This window comes from Salvelinus alpinus, chromosome 33 (assembly GCF_045679555.1).
Source record: "Salvelinus alpinus chromosome 33, SLU_Salpinus.1, whole genome shotgun sequence".
Classification (NCBI taxonomy): Eukaryota; Metazoa; Chordata; class Actinopteri; order Salmoniformes; family Salmonidae; genus Salvelinus; species Salvelinus alpinus.
Genome location: NC_092118.1, coordinates 1,337,204 through 1,359,832, shown reverse-complemented (window position 1 = coordinate 1,359,832; position 22,629 = coordinate 1,337,204). Strand labels below are relative to the sequence as shown.

At 42.5% G+C, this 22,629-nt stretch overlaps 1 protein-coding gene across 2 annotated transcripts in view; it reads right to left on the bottom strand.

Annotated features, from left to right (window-relative positions):
- Nucleotides 1-18,110, bottom strand: part of LOC139563087 (bifunctional glutamate/proline--tRNA ligase-like) — a 65,056-nt gene extending 46,946 nt beyond the window's left edge. The window contains exons 1-7 of one of the 2 annotated variants that reach the window (XM_071381367.1): nt 17,912-18,110; nt 7,188-7,272; nt 6,831-6,930; nt 5,953-6,109; nt 2,665-2,810; nt 2,362-2,450; nt 2,100-2,226 (exon numbers count right to left, since the gene is read on the bottom strand). In XM_071381367.1, the coding sequence (XP_071237468.1) occupies nt 2,100-2,226; nt 2,362-2,450; nt 2,665-2,810; nt 5,953-6,109; nt 6,831-6,930; nt 7,188-7,272; nt 17,912-17,954 (747 nt within the window). In that variant the 5' untranslated portion in view covers nt 17,955-18,110. The remainder of the gene's footprint in view (nt 1-2,099; nt 2,227-2,361; nt 2,451-2,664; nt 2,811-5,952; nt 6,110-6,830; nt 6,931-7,187; nt 7,273-17,911) is intronic. The other variant, XM_071381368.1, reaches the window with a different exon arrangement.
- Between the last annotated feature and the right edge of the window lie 4,519 nt (nt 18,111-22,629).

Below are 22,629 nucleotides of genomic sequence, written 5' to 3'. Positions count from 1 at the left end.
AACGGCAGTTGGCCTACTACCCCAAAACGAATGAACTGGATGAATCATAACGTTGTCGATAGCCTGGGCAGAGGCTAAGTGCCGGCACATATTTTTTTATATTCCTTTCTGGTGGAGGAGCTTCTGCCTGAAACAGGTGTGTGTTTGTCTTAGTGGGGCGCACATGATGGAGCAGTGACAGTCTGGTAAGTAACGGGACTGCCTTAGGTTATACATCATGGGCTGGATAGAGGCAGTCTACTCTATTCAGAACGGGATAATAATTGCTTTATTTGCCTCATAAAATAGTAAATATACAATATTCTTTGTTCCATCTCTCATAAAGCCGTGATTGAAAATAGCCTATAGGATTAGGCTATAAACTTCTTCGGGATCGGTGTCCCTTCCACGGGAGGGTTGAGCTAACTTAGGCTAATGCAATTAGCATGAGGTTTGTAAGTAACAAGAACATTTCCCAGGACATAGACATATCTGATATTGGCAGAAAGCTTAGATTCTTGTAAATTTAAAAGCACTGTCCAATTTACAGAAGCTATTACAGTGAAATAATACCATGCTATTGTTTGAGGAGAGTGCACAATTTTGAACATGAAAAGTTAATAAACAAATTAGACACATTTGGGCAGTCTTGATAAAACATTTTGAACATAAATGCAATGGTTCATTGGATCAGTCTAAAACGTTGCACATTCACACATTGTACCTGGGCTGGAATAATACATTATGGCCTTCCTCTTGCATTTCAAAGATCGTACAAAAAAAGAAAGTTTATTTTTTTCATCGTATCATCTTTTACCAGATCTATTGTGTTATATTCTCCTACATTCCTTTCACATTTCCACAAACTTGAAAGTGTTTCCTTTCAAATGGTACCTAGAATATGCATAGCTGTCATTTTAGGCAAAAAATTTAAAAAAGGGGCGGATCCTTAAGAGTTAACTTAGCTTTTATGATGAGCCTAGCAGTAGGATAGGTTATTGGCCATTTGGTTTTGACACCTGAAACCCCACCTCTTTAAGGAATACCTAGGATAGGATAAAGTAATCCTTCTAACCCCCCCCCCTCAAAAGAGTTAGATGCACTATTGTAAAGTGGTTGTTCCACTGGATATCATAAGGTGAATGCACCAATTTGTAAGTCGCTCTGGATAAGAGCGTCTGCTAAATGACTTAAATGTAAATGTAAATGTTTTCACCCTCGCATGGAGGGATTTTATCGGCCACATTAATCATTTTTCTCAATAAGCTTAAACTTGAATAAACTTGGAATTAGATTTTTCTATAGGCTATTGATATTGTTTGTTCTCTCTTATTATTAGTCCCATGGCTACTTTACGTTTTTAAGCTAGTCAAACAACAGATGGAACTCCGTTACATTCAATGTTTGATCAGGAGAAAGCCATGCATAAAACGATAAAAGCCTGTAGCCCAAAGTCAAATTAAGAGAGAAGAGAATATAGGCCACGTTTTTTAAAACAGCTAGAGAAAAGATAGTTAAGGAGTGTCCATTATCATAAAAAAAATAGTAGGTTTAGGCTATAGCCTAAGACTAATAATGCATCCGAAAGCGGGGAAAAACTATATTTTCTGACTGGACATTTTGTGCTGCTTTGGTGGATTTCTCCGCTCCGTCTGGCCTACATTCCCCTCTTGCGTTCTCTAGCCTATACCATATTTATTGAAATAATAATTTTCCTATTTCTATTTGCTATAGCCTATGTGTGCTGCCCTGCTGTGCGCTACGAGACTCCGTTCTTTACTGCGCAGACCAATTCAAGTTCAAAATAGGCTAAACACTAAATGATCACCTGTCACATCACGATGTTGTCACCATCAACGAGGCTGTCAATCATCGTCGATGCTATCGTAATATCGCCCAACCCTAAATACCACCCTGTATCAGCATGGAGGAGATTTTCCCAAATGCGTGGTAGCTAACATGGTACTTTATTTCTCTCGTCATATTGCCTCAATGTGTAAGCAATTCTTCAACGTGCATGTAGACAGTATTTTCACACTTGACGGTGTATAAATCAAGAGAAAATAACTGATATGAAACAATTTAGCGAACCAAAATAAAAGGGACATTTGGGGGAACACCTTCTCAAAGTCCTCCTTCTCCTTCTCTGGGTTGGTGTCGTCGAAGCGCATGATGAGCTTGCCCTTGAATGTCACCTGGTAGTGCTGGTTGAGCAGGGCAGCCTTGGCGTGGCCAATGTGCAGATACCTGAGAGAGAGGAATAGAAATATTAATACAAGTAACAGCTATACATTTCCCCTTTTTAAATGTTAAAAATACATTCTCCTGTTTGTTCCTACTGAACGCAACACTATTGTTTTTCTGCCAAGTGGTGACACTCACCCGCTGGCCTCAGGGGGGAAGCGAACCACCACTTTTCCCATCTCGGCTCCCGGCAATTCAACAAACTTGCCCAAGTCCTGCTTCTTTTCCTGTTCCTCAGAGAGTAGGGACACAGAGAGCAGGATACAGTCAGAGGGATGTGGGATTGCATGCATGCTTGATTTAAGTGTAAGTTTGTGTGAAGTGTGCAGATTTCAAGCTAGGACTCCACTCTTTACATTGGATTTACAGACAGAAATCCATTATTTCCAATACAAAGAGGAGACATACAGCGAGTTTACCTTTGGCAGTTGTGTTACTTACATCGGACTTGTGAGGAGGGGCCTTGCTGTTGGCATACTTGTTGCCCACTACAGTAAAGGGCACTTGGGAGCCTAGGAAGGAAAACCAGCGAGCCACGTGAGAGAACGCCCCCGCCTGCTTCTGGATTGACTGCCACTCGTTGCTACCTGTACGGACACACGTGTGAGTGTGTAAGAGAGAAAGAGAGAGGGCGAGAACATACAACTGTCAAGTCCAAAATCAATGCCTAGCCTCGACCCCTCAACATCAGATAGATGTTATCAATATAGCTCTGTGCATCTAGTACAAAGTGCATCTAAATAGTTTAGTTTTTAGATGCACACTATGTATGTATGACTGTCTACACTGTCATGATGTTGCCCTGTTGGGTGAGGTTTATAACCCCCCCCATAAATAACCTTTCCCGCTTTTCTCTCCACTCTACAGAACGGACTCTTGGAAAGCCCTGTGTTAGCACAGAGAAAGTACGGTATCATCAAAAGGTTGGGAAATGGAACAATATTTCCCTTTCTCAACCTGTTGAAAGTGTCCGTTGGTACTTAAAGAATACGATGTCAGGTCAGTTGATGTCTGGAACATTATATATCTGATGATATGAAGACAAATTGTATCTTGGAAAATCAACACATTCTAGTTAGCAGATTTCACATGGAATTGTTGTGCAATTTAAATATGAAACTATTTGTGAGGAGATTAAATGTGATTTTAGCTTCTAAATGAGAATTGTTTTCATAAGTAAACTTATGCTCACTCAGTGGCCATGCCCAAGTGAACAGGCATTGGTTGAGAACTATGAAACACACCCTTCTCTCCCCCAGTACAAAAGCCCGTTGACCGAAGTTAACCTCAGTTCCCGATGACATGAGGACTGGCGTCCATACGTTTAAAAGGGCTAATTTCAAATACAAAACTAAAGATATTAACTACTGTCCTAACATTTAAAAGGGAGTATTTCAACGTGGAGCTGACGATCACCGCGCAGAAATGGTTAATTTCAACTAGACCAGCCAGAATACAGTGAGAGCTAATTGTGGCAACTTGGTATGAACTTTGAATGATTATTCCCTAAAGAAGAAGTGATACCTCCTAGACGTTGAGTTATCAGCTGCAGCTGTAAACATATGTGGCCTAAGATAGGACAGAATCTCCTAATAACGACAGGGTACATTAACGTATCCGCTCTACAACACTATGACCAGAAAGATTCTTCAAAAAGGACAACGGCGATCTCTGCTTGGTAAACCAGTCTTCCATCTTCGACCCGAAGCGCAGCTCAGAGTAAATATATATATTGCATTTTCCTTTTCCGAATGAGCGGTTACACGAATGCATAAGATTCTGTATTTACGGTATGATAGCTTCTCAAGGTCCGATAGAGACCCAATCCCTTTGTCTTCCCGCTCTTTCATTGAAACCCAACCCCCTTCCTTTGTGTAACCAGCCATCATATTGGGTTAGCCCACTAGGGGCTTTTCATGACAGATCATAAACTCAGCAAAAAAAAGAAAAGTCCTCTCACTGTCAACTGTGTATATTTTCAGCAAACTTAACATGTGTAAATATTTGTATGAACATAACAAGATTCAACAGACATAAACTGAACAAGTTCCACAGACTAACAGAAATTGAATAATGTGTCCCTGAACAAAGGGGGGTTCAAAATCAAAAGTAACAGTCAGTATCTGGTGTGGCCACCAGCTGCATTAAGTAATGCATTGCATCTCCTCCTCATGGATTGCACCGGATTTACCAGTTCTTGCTGTGAGATGTTACCCCACTCTTCCACCAAGGCACCTGCAAGTTCCCGGACATTTCTGGGGGGAATGGCCCTAGCCCTCACCCTCTGATCCAACAGGTCCCAGACGTGCTCAATGGGATTGAGATCCGTGCTCTTCGCTGGCCATGGCAGAACACTGACATTCCTGTCTTGCAGGAAATCACGCACAGAACGAGCAGTATGGCTGGTGACATTGTCATGCTGGAGGGTCATGTCAGGATGAGCCTGCAGGAAGGGTACCACATGAGGGAGGATGATGTCTTCCCTGTAACGCACAGCGTTGATTGCCTGCAATGACAACAAGCTCAGTCCGATGACACACTGCCCCAGACCACGACAGACCCTCCTCCTCCAAATCGATCCCGCTCCAGAGTACAGGCCTCAGTGTAATGCTCATTCCTACGACGATAAACGCGAATCCGACCATCACCCCTGGTGAGACAAAACCGCCACTCGTCAGTGAAGAGCACTTTTTACCAGTCCTGTCTGGTCAAGCGACGGTGGGTTTGTGCCCATAGGCGACATTGTTGCCGGTGATGTCTGGTGAGGACCTGCCTTACAACAGGCCTACAAGCCCTCAGTCTAGCCTCTCTCAGCCTATTGCAGACAGTCTGAGCACTGATGGAGGGATTGTGCGTTCCTGGTGTAACTCGGGCAGTTGTTGTTGCCATCCTGTACCTGTCCCGCAGGTTTGATGTTCGGATGTACCGATCCTGTGCAGGTGTTGTTACAAGTGGTCTGCCACTGCGAGGACGATCAGCTGTCCGTCCTGTAGCGCTGTCTTAGGCATCTCACAGTACGGACATTGGAATTTATTGCCCTGGCCACATCCGCAGTCCTCATGCCTCCTTGAAGCATGCCTAAGGCACGTTCACGCAGATGAGCAAGGACCCTGGGCATCTTTCTTTTGGAGTCAGTAGAAAGGCCTCTTTAGTGTCCTAAGTTTTCATAACTGTGACCTTAATTGCCTACCGTCTGTAAGCTGGTAGTGTCTTAAAGACCATTCCACAGGTCATGGAAATCATGGAAAACAGTGTTTAAACCCTTTACAATGAAGATCTGTATGTGTAATTCTGTGTGATTCTGTGTGATTATTTAGGTATTTAGTAGATAAATAATTAAGCCAATTTGTGTATTGCTGATTCAACTTGTTAGCCAGGGTTCGTTCAGATAACCAAGTACTTACAACAATCAGAATGAGACCAATCAAGGTGACAATTAATAATTGACTGCAATTGATAAAAAAAGATCTTCAGATCTTTAAGAGAGTGAATTCGGGAGATAACCGCTCTATATTACTTAATGCTTCCGTGGTGCCCCAGGTTATTAATGGTTTAATTGTTACATGGTTTAATTAAATCACGTAATCAATTAAACGTTAGGTAATCGATTTGATAAAATTGCATGTCATATAATTTAATCATAGTCAGAGACAAGACAACACCCCATCCATCTTTGGTTATATAGTTAGACGCCCACTAGGGTCAGCTGGGTCACTGGGACTGACTGACCTTTGAGCGCGGCCCACACACAGAGGTCGGCCAGAGTCAGGCTGTGGCCCACCAGGAATGTGCGCAGAGCCAAGGCCTTGTCCAGCTCCTCCAGGGCTGTAGCTAGGCCCGACTGTCCACACACGCGCCGCGTACTGAACTCCAGCCAGTGGTCCACCTGGAGAGAGACAGAGGAGGGGATGAAGGGGAGGGTATTGAAAAAGAGACAGGTTGAGCAATAGTAAGGAGGGGAGGGGACCGAATGGCACACAATCTGAAATGCCTTGGATATAGCTGCATCGCAACTGATAAGGCTCAAGTAATAATAAGTTGATCCATTAAATAGCAGTGAATGGCTGAATTAATTAATTTAGTGAGGGCCTCCCAAGTGATGCAGCGGTCTAAGACACTGCATCGCAGTGCTAGCTGCGTTACTACAGATCCTTGTTCGATACCGGGCTGTGTCTCAGCCGGCCGTGACTGGGAGACTCATGAGGCGACACACAATTGGCCCAGCGTCGTCTGGGTTAGGGGAGGGATGTCCTTGTTCCATCGCGCTCTAGTAACTCCTGTGGCGGGCCGGGCGCATGCACGCTGACATGGTCGCCAGGTGTACGGTGTTTCCTCCGACACATTGGTGTGGCTGGCTTCTGGGTTAAGTGTGCATTTTATCAAGAAGCAGTGCAGCTTGGCGGGGTTCTGTTTCTGGACTACCAATTGGATATAATAGAAATTAAGGAGAAAAAGGGGGTTACATTTTTTTATAAATATATTTAGTGGGGCCTCCAAGCTCTGAGTTGACTAGCCATAACACAGCGAGAGCTAAAGCTAATAATGCTGGGTAAATCTTGGGCAAGCCCAAGCACTTAGGAATCAGTGTGGCAATGCTAGTCTATCACCTCAGTTTGTTCCAGCATGTTGGAGCCGTACAAGCTCAGAGTGGGAGTCACACGGGCAAGGTAGCGAGTGATGGAGTTCACGTCGCTGAACTGCACTGACCTGAGGGAGAGAAGGGGAGAATAACCACTGTCAGCCAGACAAAAAGCTTGATTATTGCACAGTCAGTGCCTTATAAAACATCCTTATATAAGCCAAGCCACTATTGGTACTTTTGCAAAACACTAAACAGTGTCAAGTAGCTGAACCTAAAATGTAACAAATCCTTTACTCTCTCTTCACACATCAATGACACATTGTCATGAGAACATTTGTGAAGAAAAAGCCATTGCTAGGTGTTGTGGTTGTTGTGTACTCACTCTGAGACACGGAGCTTGTTGTCTTTGCCCTCATCCACAGACAGGTTCACGCTGCCCTTCACATGCTCAGCTGCCAACAGCGCCCCTGCAGGCAAAGAAAGTAATCACAATGTAATTGGAAACTAAAGACCTCACCCGTCCTATCATGCATCCATTACTTGACAGAGTGCCCTAAATATAAAGTGGAAAGTGTGTGTATTGATTTCATAACCCTTAGTTACCAACTAGCCAGGGGGCACCCCAGAGACTAAACAAGTTCCAAAACACACAGAACGTTATGTTCTCACATTGTTGTGCGCCAGACAATGATGACACCCAAAGCCAATATGTGACACGTTTCAAGAAGTCACTACTTGACAGGAGAGGCATGAGTGTTTTTTGGGGCAGAAATGCCTTCTGGAACATGTTAACTTTCATGATCCTTCATAACACACTTGTATGGCATCTATAAATACAATTGTTAAATTACGAGCCTAGTTGGTTTAGTCACAGAAAAGGACAGGAACCTTCCCGATAGCCATGACTGGCTGTGCTAATGGATAGGCTGGACATGCCTAGAGATGAGTTCGGATTGGTCTGCCATGTAACTCGCTTCTGTCTATAACCAGTGATGCAAACTTAGCAATTTTGTTGCTAGATTTAGCAACTTTCCAGACTACCCTAACAACAAATGTAGCTACTTAAAAAATATATATATTTTGAACTTTTAGCAACTTTTGAAAAGTGACTCAAAATGCTAAAATGCATGCATTTTCCCTCTAAATGACACAAACGATTTTCTCTGTCACACAATCAGTCACAACACACGTGCCTGGCTGCAAAAGTGCATTGTGAGTGACGTCAGCATGAGGCGCTCAGCTCGTGCACAGGCAGCAGCAGGCCAGCAGCAATTTCAGCAAATTGCAAATCATTGTTGGCTGACTGCAGCAGTAGCAGTACGGGTTTGACGAGCCAAACCCAATGAACATAGTTGGTCACGAATGTTTGATCTTGAAGAGAACTTACAACATCAATCAACATGTCTCAATCAAAATTGTACAGCCAGAAGTACAGAAAAGAGTGGCAGTCTGTACCTGAACAAATGTCAAATCATATTTTTTGCCGAGATGGCCAGCCAATTTGAGTAACGTTATTGTGTATTCCACGTAATGACGCAGTTTTACGTTATCACGCAATGACATCACAACGTCATTTAGCAACCTGCCTCTAGCAACTTACCCTGAAAATTAGTTGGCAACACTGTCTATAACATTAGCTGCTCAGTATGTGTAGACAATCCTTTTTTGAAAAATATAACGTTAGCCATGGAAAACTGAAAAAGTGTTGCTACTGCGCTCAACATTGCTGCCCGGAAAAGACACGCTGCTGTGAAGTATTCATCCATGTATATGGGTAAGAGTCTAACCACATTTTCAGATATTATGCGTTTCTAATTTTGTCAGAAAGTTGTTTTCCTTGCAAGTTCAAGCGTACTGTTAGCAAGCTAGCGAACGTTAGCTGATGATGATCACTACATGATCTAGTAGTCATGTTATTTGTATCTCAAGAATCCATTTGCATTGCTAGTTATAGCCTAATGTTAGCTAGCTAGTTAACATTGAACCTAGTTGGTTAACTTTAGCTACGTGCAGATTCATACTCCAGAGTTACATGCATGGTGGCTAGCTATGACAATGCGTTCGTACTGTAGGTATGGGTTAGGATTGTGGTTTACTGTTTAGCTACCTACCTACCTACCTACCTACCTGTCTACACTTACTTAATAGGTGTAGACAAAGAGCTCTCCAGTAGGCGTACCAAAACATTCAAGGGCCATTTTATCAAAAGGAGGGTTACAAGTTTATTACCTTTCAAATCAGAATTACTTTCCCATTGTTCCTCAACTGCAGCTTATGATATACCATTTTGTTGATCTGAATCTACTTTTACCCAATGTAAAAAAAGAAAAAAAGAAACATGATTTCAAATGTTACTACATAAGACCGAATTGAGGCTGTCGGACTAATTGACAAATGTCTGTCAACTAGGGCCGGGACAATACCAGTATCACGATTCTCGTAAATATCAAGGCAAGGAAACAAAACACGAAGCAGAACTGACTTCGTGATGAAAAACAACCCTAAATGTTGGAAACAAACATGATTATGATATCATCCAGAATGCTTGTGTTTGGCATTTTAGACTAGCTAGTATGCATAATGCATACTTAAGAAACTTGCCAAACTTGTTCACAGTTGTTTTTGTGTACTCAACAGCTTTGAACTGTGAATAACTTCCCATCAAAAATTCTGATTGGAATGCATAAACCAGTTAAAGTATTTCCAGCTGGTCTCTTACGTCGTTTGCATCAGCAAGTTATTATTGCAAACGTCATGACAGCAACTGTCCAAAGCAAAATATAGACTCAAATCAAACTGTATTTGTCACATGCGAATACAACAGGTGTAGGTAGACCTTACCGTGAAATGGTTACTTACAAGCTTAACCAACAAAGCCATTAAGAAAATATTTACTAACTAAAGTTAAAAAATAAGAGTAACGAGGCTATATACAGGGGGTAACGAATCAATGTGCAGGGCCACAGGTTAGTCAAGGTAATTGATGTAATATGTACAGTACCAGTTAAAAGTTTGGACACACCTACTCATTCAAGGGTATTTATTTTTTTATATTTTATACATTGTAGAATAATAGTGAAGACAAACTATGATATAACACACATGGAATCATGTAGTAAACAAAAAAGCTTCACCTGGAATGCTTTTCCAACAGCCTTGAAGGAGTTCCCACATATGCTGAGCACTTGTTGGCTGCTTTTCCTTCACTCTGAGGTTCAACTCATCCCAAACCATCTCAATTGGGTTGAGGTCGGGTGATTGTGGTGATTGTGGTCATCAGGTCATCTGATGCAGCACTCCATCACTCTTCTTCTTGGTAAAATAGCCCTTACACAGCCTGGAGGTATGTTTTGGGTCATTTCCTGTTGAAAAACAAATGATATCCCATCTGGTTTGCGCTTAATGGGACTAGTGAATCACTGAAGAATGCTGTGGTAGCATTGCTGGTTAAGTGTGCCTTGAATTCTAAATAAATCACTGACAGTGTCACCAGCAAAGCAGCCCCACACCAAAAATATCACATTTGGACTCATCAGACCAGAGCACAGATTTCCACCCGTCTAATGTCCATTGCTTGTGTTTCTTGGCCAAAGCAAGTCTCTTCTTATTATTGGTGTCCTTTTAGTAGTGGTTTCTTTGCAGCAATTCAACCATGAAGGCCTGATTCACAGTCTCCTCTGAACAGTTGATGTTGAGATGTGTCTGATACCTGAACTCCGAAGCATATATTTGGGCTGCAATCTGAGGTGAAGTTAACTCTAATGAACTTATCCTCTGCAGCAGAGGTAACTCTGGATCTTCCTTTCCTGTGGCGGTCCTCATGAGAGCCGGTTTCATCACAGCGCTTGGTGGTTTTCGCGACTGCCTTGAAAAAACAAAGTTCTTGACATTTTCCGGATTGACTGACATTCATGTCTTAAAGTAATGATTGACTGTCATTTCTCCTTGCTTATTTGAGTTGTTTATGCCATAATATGGACTTGGTCTTTTACCAAATAGGGCCATCTTCTGTATACCACCCCTACCTTGTCACAACACAACTGATTGCCTCAAATGCATTAAGAAGTAAAGACACTCAACAAATTAACTTTTAACAAGAAATACCTGTCAATTGAAATGCATTCCAGGTGACTACCGCATGAAGCTGGTTGAGAGAATGCTAAGAGTGTGCAAAGCTGTCATCAAGGCTAAGGGTGGATACTTTGAAGAATCTCAAATATAAAATATAGCATTCCAGGCTAATTCCACATGTGTTTACATAGTTTTGAGGTCTTCATTATTATTCTACAATGTAGAAAAAAACTCTTATGAGTAGATGTGTCCAAACTTATGACTGGTACTGTATATGTAGATATTCACTAAACATGTATGCATAGATAATAAAACAGCGAGGAGCAGCAGTGTAAAAATGGAGGGGGGGGGGGGTCAATGCAGATAGTCCGGATAGCCATTCGATTAGCAGTCTCATGGCTTGGGGGTAGAAGCTGCCTTCTGGACCTAGACTTGGCACTCAGGTATCGCTTGCCATGCGGTAGCAGAGAGAACAGTCTATGATTAGGGTGGCTGGATCATCTTGAACCACGCTCCTCCGCTCTCTCCACTGGCTTCCAGTTGAAGCTCGCATCCGCTACAAGACCATGGTGCTTGCCTACGGAGCTGTGAGGGGAACGGCATCTCCGTACCTTCAGGCTCTGATCAGGCCCTACACCCAAACAAGGGCACTGCGTTCATCCACCTCTGGCCTGCTCGCCTCCCTACCTCTGAGGAAGTACAGTTCCCGCTCAGCCCAGTCAAAACTGTTCGCTGCTCTGGCACCCCAATGGTGGAACAAACTCCCTCACGACGCCAGGTCAGCGGAGTCAATCACCACCTTCCGGAGACACCTGAAACCCCACCTCTTTAAGGAATACCTAGGATAGGATAAAGTAATCCTTCTAACCCCCCCCCCTTAAAAGAGTTAGATGCACTATTGTAAACTGGTTGTTCCACTGGATATCATAAGGTGAATGCACCAATTTGTAAGTCGCTCTGGATAAGAGCGTCTGCTAAATGACTTAAATGTAAATGTAAATGTGTGAAAATGACTTAAGATGCAGCCATCTTATGACCTTGCAAGAAACATTTCGCAAAATGTTTTAATTAGCCAGATAGGTGCATATTTGGTGAGTAAATGGCTGAGGTACCTACAGTTGAGGTCGGAAGTTTACATACACTTAGGTTGGAGTCATTAAAACGTGTTTTTCAACCATTCCACAAATTACTTGTTAACAAACTATAGTTTTGGCAAGTCGGTTAGGACATCTACTTTGTGCATGACACAAGTAATTTTTCCAACAATTGTTTACAGACAGATTATTTCACTGTATCACAATTCCAGTGGGTCAGAAGTTTACATTCACTAAGTTGACTGTGCCTTTAAACAGCTTAGAAAATTCCACAAAATTATGTCATGGCTCTAGAAACTTCTGATAGGCTAATTGACATAAGTTGAGTCAATTGGAGGTGTACCTGTGGATGTATTTCAAGGCCTACCTTCAAACTCAGTGCATCTTTGCTTGACATCATGGGACAATCACAATAAATCAGCCAAGACCTCAGAAAAAAAATTGTAGACCTCCACAACTCTGGTTCATCCTTGGGAGAAATGTCCAAATGCCTGAAGGTACCACGTTCATCTGTACAAACAATAGTACGCAAGTATAAACACCATGGGACCACGCAGCCATCATACAGCTCAGGAAGGAGACACATTCTGTCTCCTAGAGATGAACGTACTTGGTGCGAAAAGTGCAAATCAATCCCAGAACAACAGCAAAGGACATTGTGAAGATGCTGGAGGAAACAGGTACAAAAGTATCTATATCCACAGTAAAACGAGTCCTATATCGACTTAACCTGAAAGGCCGTTCAGCAAGGAAGAAGCCACTGGTCCAAAACCGCCATAAAAAAAACAGACTACGGTTTGCAACTGCACATGGGGACAAAGATCGTACTTTTTGGAGAAATGTCCTCTGGTATGATGAAACAAAAATAGAACTGTTTGGACATAATGACCATCATTATGTTTGGAGGAAAAAGGGGGACGTTTGCAAGCTGAAGAACACCATCCTAACCGTGAAGCACGGGGGTGGCAGCATCATGTTGTGGAGGTGCTTTGCTGCAGGAGGGACTGGTGCACGTCACAAAATAGATGGCATCATCAGGAAGGAAAATTATGTGGATATATTGAAGCAACATCTCAAGACATCAGTCAGGAAGTTAAAGCATGGTTGCATCATTACCTCTATTATTCTGACATTTCACATTCTTAAAATAAAGTGGTGATCCTAACTGACCTAAAACAGGGAATTTTTACTAGGATTAAATGTTAGGAATTGTGAAAAACTGAGTTTAAATGTATTTGGCTAAGGTGTACGTAAACTTCTGACTTCAACTGTTTTCCTGTCCAAAAACAATACATTACATGTTTTTCTTTTGATTGTACATTTTTATTTCTTGCAGTATTACTTTAGTGCTTTATTGCAAACAGGATGCATGTTTTGGAATATATGTATTCTGTACAGGCTCCCTTCTTTTCACTCTGTCAATGAGGTTAGTATTGTGTAGTAACTACAATGTTGTTGATCCATCTTCAGTTCTCTTATTACAGCCAGTCGCCATTGGCCTCATGGTGAAAACCATGAGCGGTTTCCTTCCTCTCCGGCAACTGAGTTCGGAAGGACGCCTGTGTCTTTGTAGTGACTGGGTGTATTGAGACATCATCCAAAGTATAATTAGTAACTTCACCATGCTCAAAAGGGATATTTTTTTTTTGCCCATCTACCAATTGGTGCCTTGCCAGGCATTGAAAACCTCCCTGGTGTTTGAATCTGTGCTTGAAACTCCCTGCTCGACTTTGAAGGGCCTTACAGATAATTGTAAACTCATCAAAAAAAAGAAAACGTCCCTTTTCCAGGACCCTGTCTTTCAAAGACAATTTGTAAAAAATCCAAATAACTTCACAGATCTTCATTGTAAAGGGTTTAAACACTGTTTCCCATGATTGTTCAATGAACCATAAACAATGAATGAAAATGCACCTGTGGAACGGTCGTTAAGACACTAACAGCTTACAGACGGCAGACAATTAAGGTCACAGTTATGAAGACTTAGGACACTAAAGAGGCCTTTCTACTGACTCTGAAAAACACCAAAAGAAAGATGCTCAGGGTCCCTGCTCATCTGCGTGAACGTGCCTTAGGCATGCTGCAAGGATGCATGAGGATTGCAGATGTGGCCAGGGCAATAAATTGCAATGTCCGTACTGTGAGACGCCTAAGACAGCGCTACAGGGAGACAAGACGGACAGCTGATTGTCCTCGCAGTGGTAGACCATGTGTAACAACACCTGCACAGGTTCGGTACATACGAACATCACACCTGCGGGACAGGTACAGGATGGCAACAACAACTGCACGAGTTACACCAGGAATGCACAATCCCTTCATCAGTGCTCAGACTGTCCGCAATAGGCTGAGAGAGGCTGGATTGAGGACTTATAGGCCTGTTGTAAGGCAGGTCCTCATCAGACATCACAGGCAACAACGTCGCCCATCGCCCATGGGCACAAACCCACCGTCGCTGGACCAGACAGAACTGGCAAAAAGTGTTCTTCACTGACGAGTGGCGGTTGGTCAGATTCGCATTTATCATTGAAGGAATGAGCGTTACACCGAGGCTTGTACTCTGGAGCGGGATCGATTTGGTGGTGGAGGGTCCATCGTGGTCTGGGGCAGTGTTTCACAGCATCATCGGACTGAGCTTGTTGTCATTGCAGGCAATCTCAACGCTGTGCGTTACAGGGAAGACATCCCTGTCTTCCCTGTAACCTCATGTGGTACCTCATGTGGTATACATGTGGTAAGAAGGTCGACGACATCCGATCCTCGTTTGCTAAGTCAAACGACACCGCTGGTTCTGCTCACACTGCCCTACCCTGTGCTTTGACCTCTTTCTCCCCTCTCTCTCCAGATGAAATCTCGCGTCTTGTGACGGCCGGCCGCCCAACAACCTGCCCGCTTGACCCTATCCCCTCCTCTCTTCTCCAGACCATTTCCGGAGACCTTCTCCCTTACCTCACCTCGCTCATCAACTCATCCTTGACCGCTGGCTACGTCCCTTCCGTCTTCAAGAGAGCGAGAGTTGCACCCCTTCTGAAAAAAACTACACTCGATCCCTCCGATGTCAACAACTACAGACCAGTATCCCTTCTTTCTTTTCTCTCCAAAACTCTTGAACGTGCCGTCCTTGGCCAGCTCTCCTGCTATCTCTCTCAGAATGACCTTCTTGATCCAAATCAGTCAGGTTTCAAGACTAGTCATTCAACTGAGACTGCTCTTCTCTGTGTCACGGAGGCGCTCCGCACTGCTAAAGCTAACTCTCTCTCCTCTGCTCTCATCCTTCTAGACCTATCGGCTGCCTTTGATACTGTGAACCATCAGATCCTCCTCTCCACCCTCTCCGAGCTGGGCATCTCCGGCGCGGCCCACGCTTGGATTGCGTCCTACCTGACAGGTCGCTCCTACCAGGTGGCGTGGCGAGAATCTGTCTCCGCACCACGTGCTCTCACCACTGGTGTCCCCCAGGGCTCTGTTCTAGGCCCTCTCCTATTCTCGCTATACACCAAGTCACTTGGCTCTGTCATATCCTCACATGGTCTCTCCTATCATTGCTATGCAGACGACACACAATTAATCTTCTCCTTTCCCCCCTCTGATAACCAGGTGGTGAATCGCATCTCTGCATGTCTGGCAGACATATCAGTGTGGATGACGGATCACCACCTCAAGCTGAACCTCGGCAAGACGGAGCTGCTCTTCCTCCCGGGGAAGGACTGCCCGTTCCATGATCTCGCCATCACGGTTGACAACTCCATTGTGTCCTCCTCCCAGAGTGCTAAGAACCTTGGCGTGATCCTGGACAACACCCTGTCGTTCTCAACTAACATCAAGGCGGTGACCCGTTCCTGTAGGTTCATGCTCTACAACATTCGCAGAGTACGACCCTGCCTCACGCAGGAAGCGGCGCAGGTCCTAATCCAGGCACTTGTCATCTCCCGTCTGGATTACTGCAACTCGCTGTTGGCTGGGCTCCCTGCCTGTGCCATTAAACCCCTACAACTCATCCAGAACGCCGCAGCCCGTCTGGTGTTCAACTTTCCCAAGTTCTCTCACGTCACCCCGCTCCTCCGCTCTCTCCACTGGCTTCCAGTTGAAGCTCGCATCCGCTACAAGACCATGGTGCTTGCCTACGGAGCTGTGAGGGGAACGGCACCTCCGTACCTTCAGGCTCTGATCAGGCCCTACACCCAAACAAGGGCACTGCGTTCATCCACCTCTGGCCTGCTCGCCTCCCTACCTCTGAGGAAGTACAGTTCCCGCTCAGCCCAGTCAAAACTGTTCGCTGCTCTGGCACCCCAATGGTGGAACAAACTCCCTCACGACGCCAGGTCAGCGGAGTCAATCACCACCTTCCGGAGACACCTGAAACCCCACCTCTTTAAGGAATACCTAGGATAGGATAAAGTAATCCTTCTAACCCCCCCCCCCCCTTAAAAGAGTTAGATGCACTATTGTAAAGTGGTTGTTCCACTGGATATCATAAGGTGAATGCACCAATTTGTAAGTCGCTCTGGATAAGAGCGTCTGCTAAATGACTTAAATGTAAATGTAAAATGTACCCTTCCTGCAGGCTCATCTGGACATGACCCTGCAGCATGACAATGCCACCAGCCATACTGCTCGTTGTGTGTGTGATTTCCTGCAAGACAGGTATGTCAGTGTTCTGCCATGGCCAGCGAAGAGCCCGGATCTCAATCCCATTGAGCACGTCTGGAACCTGTTGGATCAGAGGGTGAGGGCTAGGGCCATTCCCCCCAGAAATGTCCGGGAACTTGCAGGTGCCTTGGTGGAAGAGTGTGGAAACATCTCACAGCAAGAACTGGCAAATCTGGTGCAGTCCATGAGGAGGAGATGCAATGCAGTACTTAATGCAGCTGGTGGCCACATCAGATACTGACTGTTACTTTTGATTTTGAACCCCCCTTTGTTCAGGGACACATTCCATTTCTATTAGTCTGTGGAATTTGTTCAGTTTATGTCTCAGTTGTTGAATCTTGTTATGTTCATACAAATATTTACACATGTTAAGTTTGCTGAAAATAAACACAGTTGACAGTGAGGACCTTTGAGTTGTGTGGGGTACAGAGATGGGGTAGTCATTAAAATAAAATCCCGTTACACACCATTGCACACAGTTAGTCCATGCAATTTATCTGACTTGTTAGCAAATTTATACTCCTTAAGTTATTTAGGCTTGCCATAAAAAGGTGTTGAATACTTATAGATTCAATATATTTCTGCTTTATTTTATATTGTAAACATTTCTAAAATATTACTCCACGTTGACATGATGGGGTATCGTATGTAGATCAGTGACACAATATAAATGTAATCCATTTAAAAATGTCGGCTGTAACAACAAAATGTGGGGAAGGTCAAGGGGTGTGAATATTTTAAGGTACTGTACCGGGCGAAACAAAAGTAAATGACGATAGTTGCAGGCAGGGCAGGTATTTGGTGAATAACGAACGCGTTGACATACAGTAAGTCAACACTTGCAGAGCTGTCTAATGGGAAGATGACTAGAAGCATTCTGGGCATAAAGATCATCTTGTCATATTCATCGTCGGTCCAGATACTGGTTCACTTCCCATCTAGCGTAGCTTCAATATTAAGCTAGCTAGCTACGTTAGCTGTGTTGTGACTTATTTAGCTGACATTTCCAACGACTATTGTTACATCATGCATTGAGAACTTAAAATAAAATATCTAACTAGCTAGGATCAATTTACTACATGAAATACCAACATAACATGTATAATTACTTATTTCCTGGCGATAGTTTCGACATTGTGTCACGACAGAAGTCTAGCTAGCTCTCAGTAGCTATAATGAACTGTCATCACGGACCCTCACTGTCAGACGACACATGCTAGCTTACTTTTACTAGCCAAAGATTCTTGTCCATATTTTAGCTTTACCTAGCAAACAATACTATCACGCTTACCTAAAGGAGGGTTGCTACTGTTGATGGTAAGGTTTAAAGCCATGCTTTCTCTTCCCTTTCTGTTCGTGAAGGCTCTCGCACTGTCCAGAAGCTTTTCTAAAGTCTGCTCTCCGACAACACTCTCTTCAAGCAAAGATTATGGATATACTGACAAGATACTTGTCTATCCGCCCTAACAATGGCAGTCGTTGTCCACAAAGCGGCACGGCGCAGGGTCTAGCTCCCGCCTATCCTTTCTTTGGATTGGTGGATACATCTAATTATTGTAACCTATTTTGAATTACAAACTGTGTGGTTCGATCCCTGAATGCTGAATGGCTGACAGACGTGGTATATCAGACCATATATAATGGGTGTGACAAAACGTTTATTTTTACTGCTCTAATTACGTTTATAATAGCAATAAGGCACCTCGGGGGTTTGTGGGGTATGGCTAATATACCACGGCTTTGAGTCATGCCTAAGAACAGTCCTTAGCCGTGGTATATTGGCCATATACCACACCCCGTCGGGCCTTTAACTTAAATATTCGATGAGGGTTGTTGACGTCAACCGCCTGTATTCATTGGAGAGAGAAACTATGCTACTAGCCTCAATCACGAATATGGATTCTCGAGACAACTCCGATATAAAGTGTTGTTTTCTCAGGTGCCCGGATGTCACGTGTCTTACTTATGTTAGTACACTCGTATGCATTACGAAACGTCTATTCGATCAAATAAACCTCACGTAGCAAATAAGACATAAAAATTTTAGGTGACCAAATTCGACACTCTCTCATCGACCTCCATACAAAAACTCCTTCCTCTGTCGGCGAAAAAACGCCACCTGCTTTTCAGACGAGTTTGGGCTCTCTCTTCCTCTTCCTCTTCGTCTCTGCTTCAACCAAAAGCCACGCCGGCTACACGCAGCCCAGCTTCTTTGAGTATGTGCAACGGTTTTAGGAACCCTCTTGGAATTGGTGTAGAGAAGAACCGTTCTAAGACTTTAAGTCATGGCCAAAGAGTTTGGCCTCTTCCTTGGGTATGGTTTAGGAATAATATAATTACAAAAAGGCATATTACTTATGACTGTTAGCTAATTATCTATGCCAAGAGGTCGTCACTAGTTACCACAGTCACAAAGTCATAAACACCGCCTATTTCTACAATTTCTCCTCTAAATATCTGATTTTAAACCTAACCTTAACCACACTGCTAATCTTATGACTAATCTTATGTATTTGTAACTTTTTAAATAAATAGAACGGGAGAAAGAAAAGTGGAGGCATATAGACTTTAGTTTAGTTTTAGCAAAAAATATGAATTGTGTGGTAAAAGCAAAGGTGTGTGGTATTTTAATCAAAGGTGTAAGGATATTTCTACAGTAGTGGCCAAATATATTGGCACCCTTGCACTTTTCTTAAATAATTCCCTATTTCTTCTCAAGTAAGTTGAAATAAAAAATTCTAAAACCTTGGTTGGATTTTCAGCATTGCCAAATCAATTTTATTTTTGTAAACTGAAGTTTAGAATTTTTATTTTGAAAATAACAGTGGGATAAATGACTTAAGTAAACATACTTTGAACTAATATTTAAGGAATTTTTTGGGGTATCAGAACTTAACTTTGCTATTTATATTTTTGACAACTTTTACTCCACTACATTCCAAAAGAAAATATGTACTCTTTACTCCCATACATTTTACCTGACACCCAAAAGTACTCGTTACATTTCTAATGCTCAGGCAGGACAGCAATATGGTCCAATTCAATCACCTATCAATATAACACATTGTCATTCCTACTGCCTCTGATCTGGCGGACTCACTCAACACAAATACTGTGTTTGTAAATTATGTCTCGGTGTGAGAGTGTGCCTCTGTCTGTCCGTCAGAGAAATAAAAAACAAGAAAATCATCCCGTCTGGTTTGATAAATATAAGAACTTGATGTATAGCATTTACTTTGACTTTTTACTTTTATTCAGGTATCACAATTGAGTACTTTTTCCACCCCTGGAAAGTAAAGACAAATGGCATGGACAAAATGATTGGCACCCCAGGCTTAGTTGCACAGCCTTTGTGTGTGCGTGTGTGTGTGTGTAATGTTGTGAAGCCCTTCGTTGCCATTCACTGTCGTGAGCTATCAAGGTCATTTTAGGGAATAGAAATGAAGGAAGGCGGGAAATAAAGTTAAGACTTTCTGTATTTATTTGAATGATGTGGAGGGAATTGACCTCACTAAACAGGTAAGAGAAATGAGAAAGGCAAGGAGAGGTAGACTGTCAGTTAACTTTTTTCACCATTTAAGTAAAGCCTACTAATAATAAAACCATACATTTTTATGTAGACACCAACGGGACTTCTTGTCCCCTTCGCCAGACCTATATGATTTTCATATACAGTTGAAGATGGAAGTTTACATACACCTTAGCCAATTACATTTAAACTCAGTTTTTCACAATTCCTGACATTTAATCCTTGTAAAAAATTCCCTGTTTTAGGTCAGTTAGGATCACCACTTTATTTTAAGAATGTGAAATGTCAGAATAATAGTAGAGAGAGAATGATTTATTTCAGCTTTTATTTCTTTTATCACATTCCCAGTGTGTCAGAAGTTTACATACACTCAATTAGTATTTGGTATCATTGCCTTTAAATTGTTTAACTTGGGTCAAACATTTCGGGTAGCCTTCCACAAGCTTCCCACAATAAGTTGGGTGAATTTTGGCCCGTTCCTCCTGACAGAGCTGGTGTAACTGAGTCATGTTTGTAGGCCTTCTTGTTCACACACGCTTTTTCTGTTCTGCCCACACATTTCCTATAGGATTGAGGTCAGGGCTTTGTGATGGCCACTCCAATATCTTGACTTTGTTGTCCTTAAGCCAGTTTGCCACAACTTCGGAAGTATGCTTGGGGTCATTGTCCATTTGGAAGACCCATTTGCAACCATTCTTTAACTTCCTGACTGATGTCTTGAGATGTTGCTTCAATATATCCACATCATTTTCCTTCCTGATGATGCCATCTATTTTGTGAAGCGCACCAGTCCCTCCTGCAGCAAAGCACCCCCACAACATGATGCTGCCACCCCCGTGCTTCACGGTTGGGATAATATTCTTCGGCTTGCAAGCCTCCCCCTTTTTCTCCAAACATAACGATGGTCATTATGGCCAAACAGTTCTATTTTTGTTTCGTCAGACCAGAGGACATTTCTCCAAAAAGTACGATCTTTGTCCCCATGTCCAGTTGCAAACCGTAGTCTGGCTACGGTTTGCAGGAGTGATGGTTGCTGATAATGGGCCTCTGTATGCCTATGTAGATATTCCATTAAAAATCTGCCGTTTCCAGCTAAAATAGTCATTTACAACATTAACAATGTCTACACTGTATTTCTGATTGATTTGATGTTATTTTAATTGACAAACATTTTTGAACGGTAGTGTATGCCTTTTATTTCAATGCATGTGTAGGATTTATCTGGCATAGTTTGCATTTGCGGTCAACTGTTTTATTCACTGGTTACTTTCACAGTGACGGCGGTATTTGAAGTCAGCCTTGTTGTGACTTGGTAGCGTGTATTATGCATCTATTTCATGTTGCAGTGTATGTGCAGTTCCACAAGTAGAGTTAATTTATGAGGAGGTTGAGTAGTGCTTGAAATTGTACACAGAGTTTCACAGACTTTAAACCTAATATAATTCATGTAATTTTTGTTTGTTTTTGCTGTTCTCCAAAAATAATTTTAGAGATTTTGCCATACCCTAGGTTTAGCTGAACTGACGCCACCGCATTACAGATTACTATAACAGCAAAATTGCGCAAAAATCTTTTACAATTATCTTACCCTTGGACCACCGACAATTTCACTTTTTTCATTTTTATTTTATTTTTTACAATTTTGTGTGTGTCAATTTCCACCAGCCCACCCAACACAAAAAATGGTCCAGCCCATCTGTAATTTACCAGAATTGCCAAATGGCCAATGTGCCCCTGGCTGTGATAGTTGTAGGCCTAATTTATATTTTTTCAGTAAACTAGTGCAATTTTGGTTTCATATATTGTTATGAAAATAAACACAACTGAACAACTTGATATTTAGAGCATTACCCCAAAATACATGTCCTGTTTTTGGCTTCAAAGACTATAATAATTGTAGGTTATAACAAATGTTCAATGTCATGCAGAGACATAATTATAATTGAGATCATGCAAATCTTAAATTTTTACTTAGTTGGGCTAACAATTTTTTACTTATTGCTATAGGCCTACTTCATCAGCATCCTCTGCTTGCATCCTACCTGTAGCCTACAACAACAAAAAAACATACATTTCAGGGGCACACCGTTCTTATTATACTTCAGTGGGACACACTTGTGACTTGAATGATGCAATTCATGTTCCACATTTAAATGATAAAACGAGCATGCAATTCAAATGAGAAAATTCACCTTGATATTTTAAACATTTCATTTGGGACTCGAGTTACTTCACGTTACGTGACAAGCCTCGATATTAAACACAAACAAATACAGGTTGATCATAATTATGCACGTCTCTCCATTACTTTGTGTGAAATTGCGCAAACTTAAAAAAATATGAATGGATACCACTTTGAAGTGATTAATTATCCCTACACAAAGTTCAAGCCCCTAGTTTTGGGACATTTGTGCATATGGCGGAGGCGCACTAATGGAGGTCCGAGGTGAAATTGAAGGAGGCGATTTGGGATTAAACCT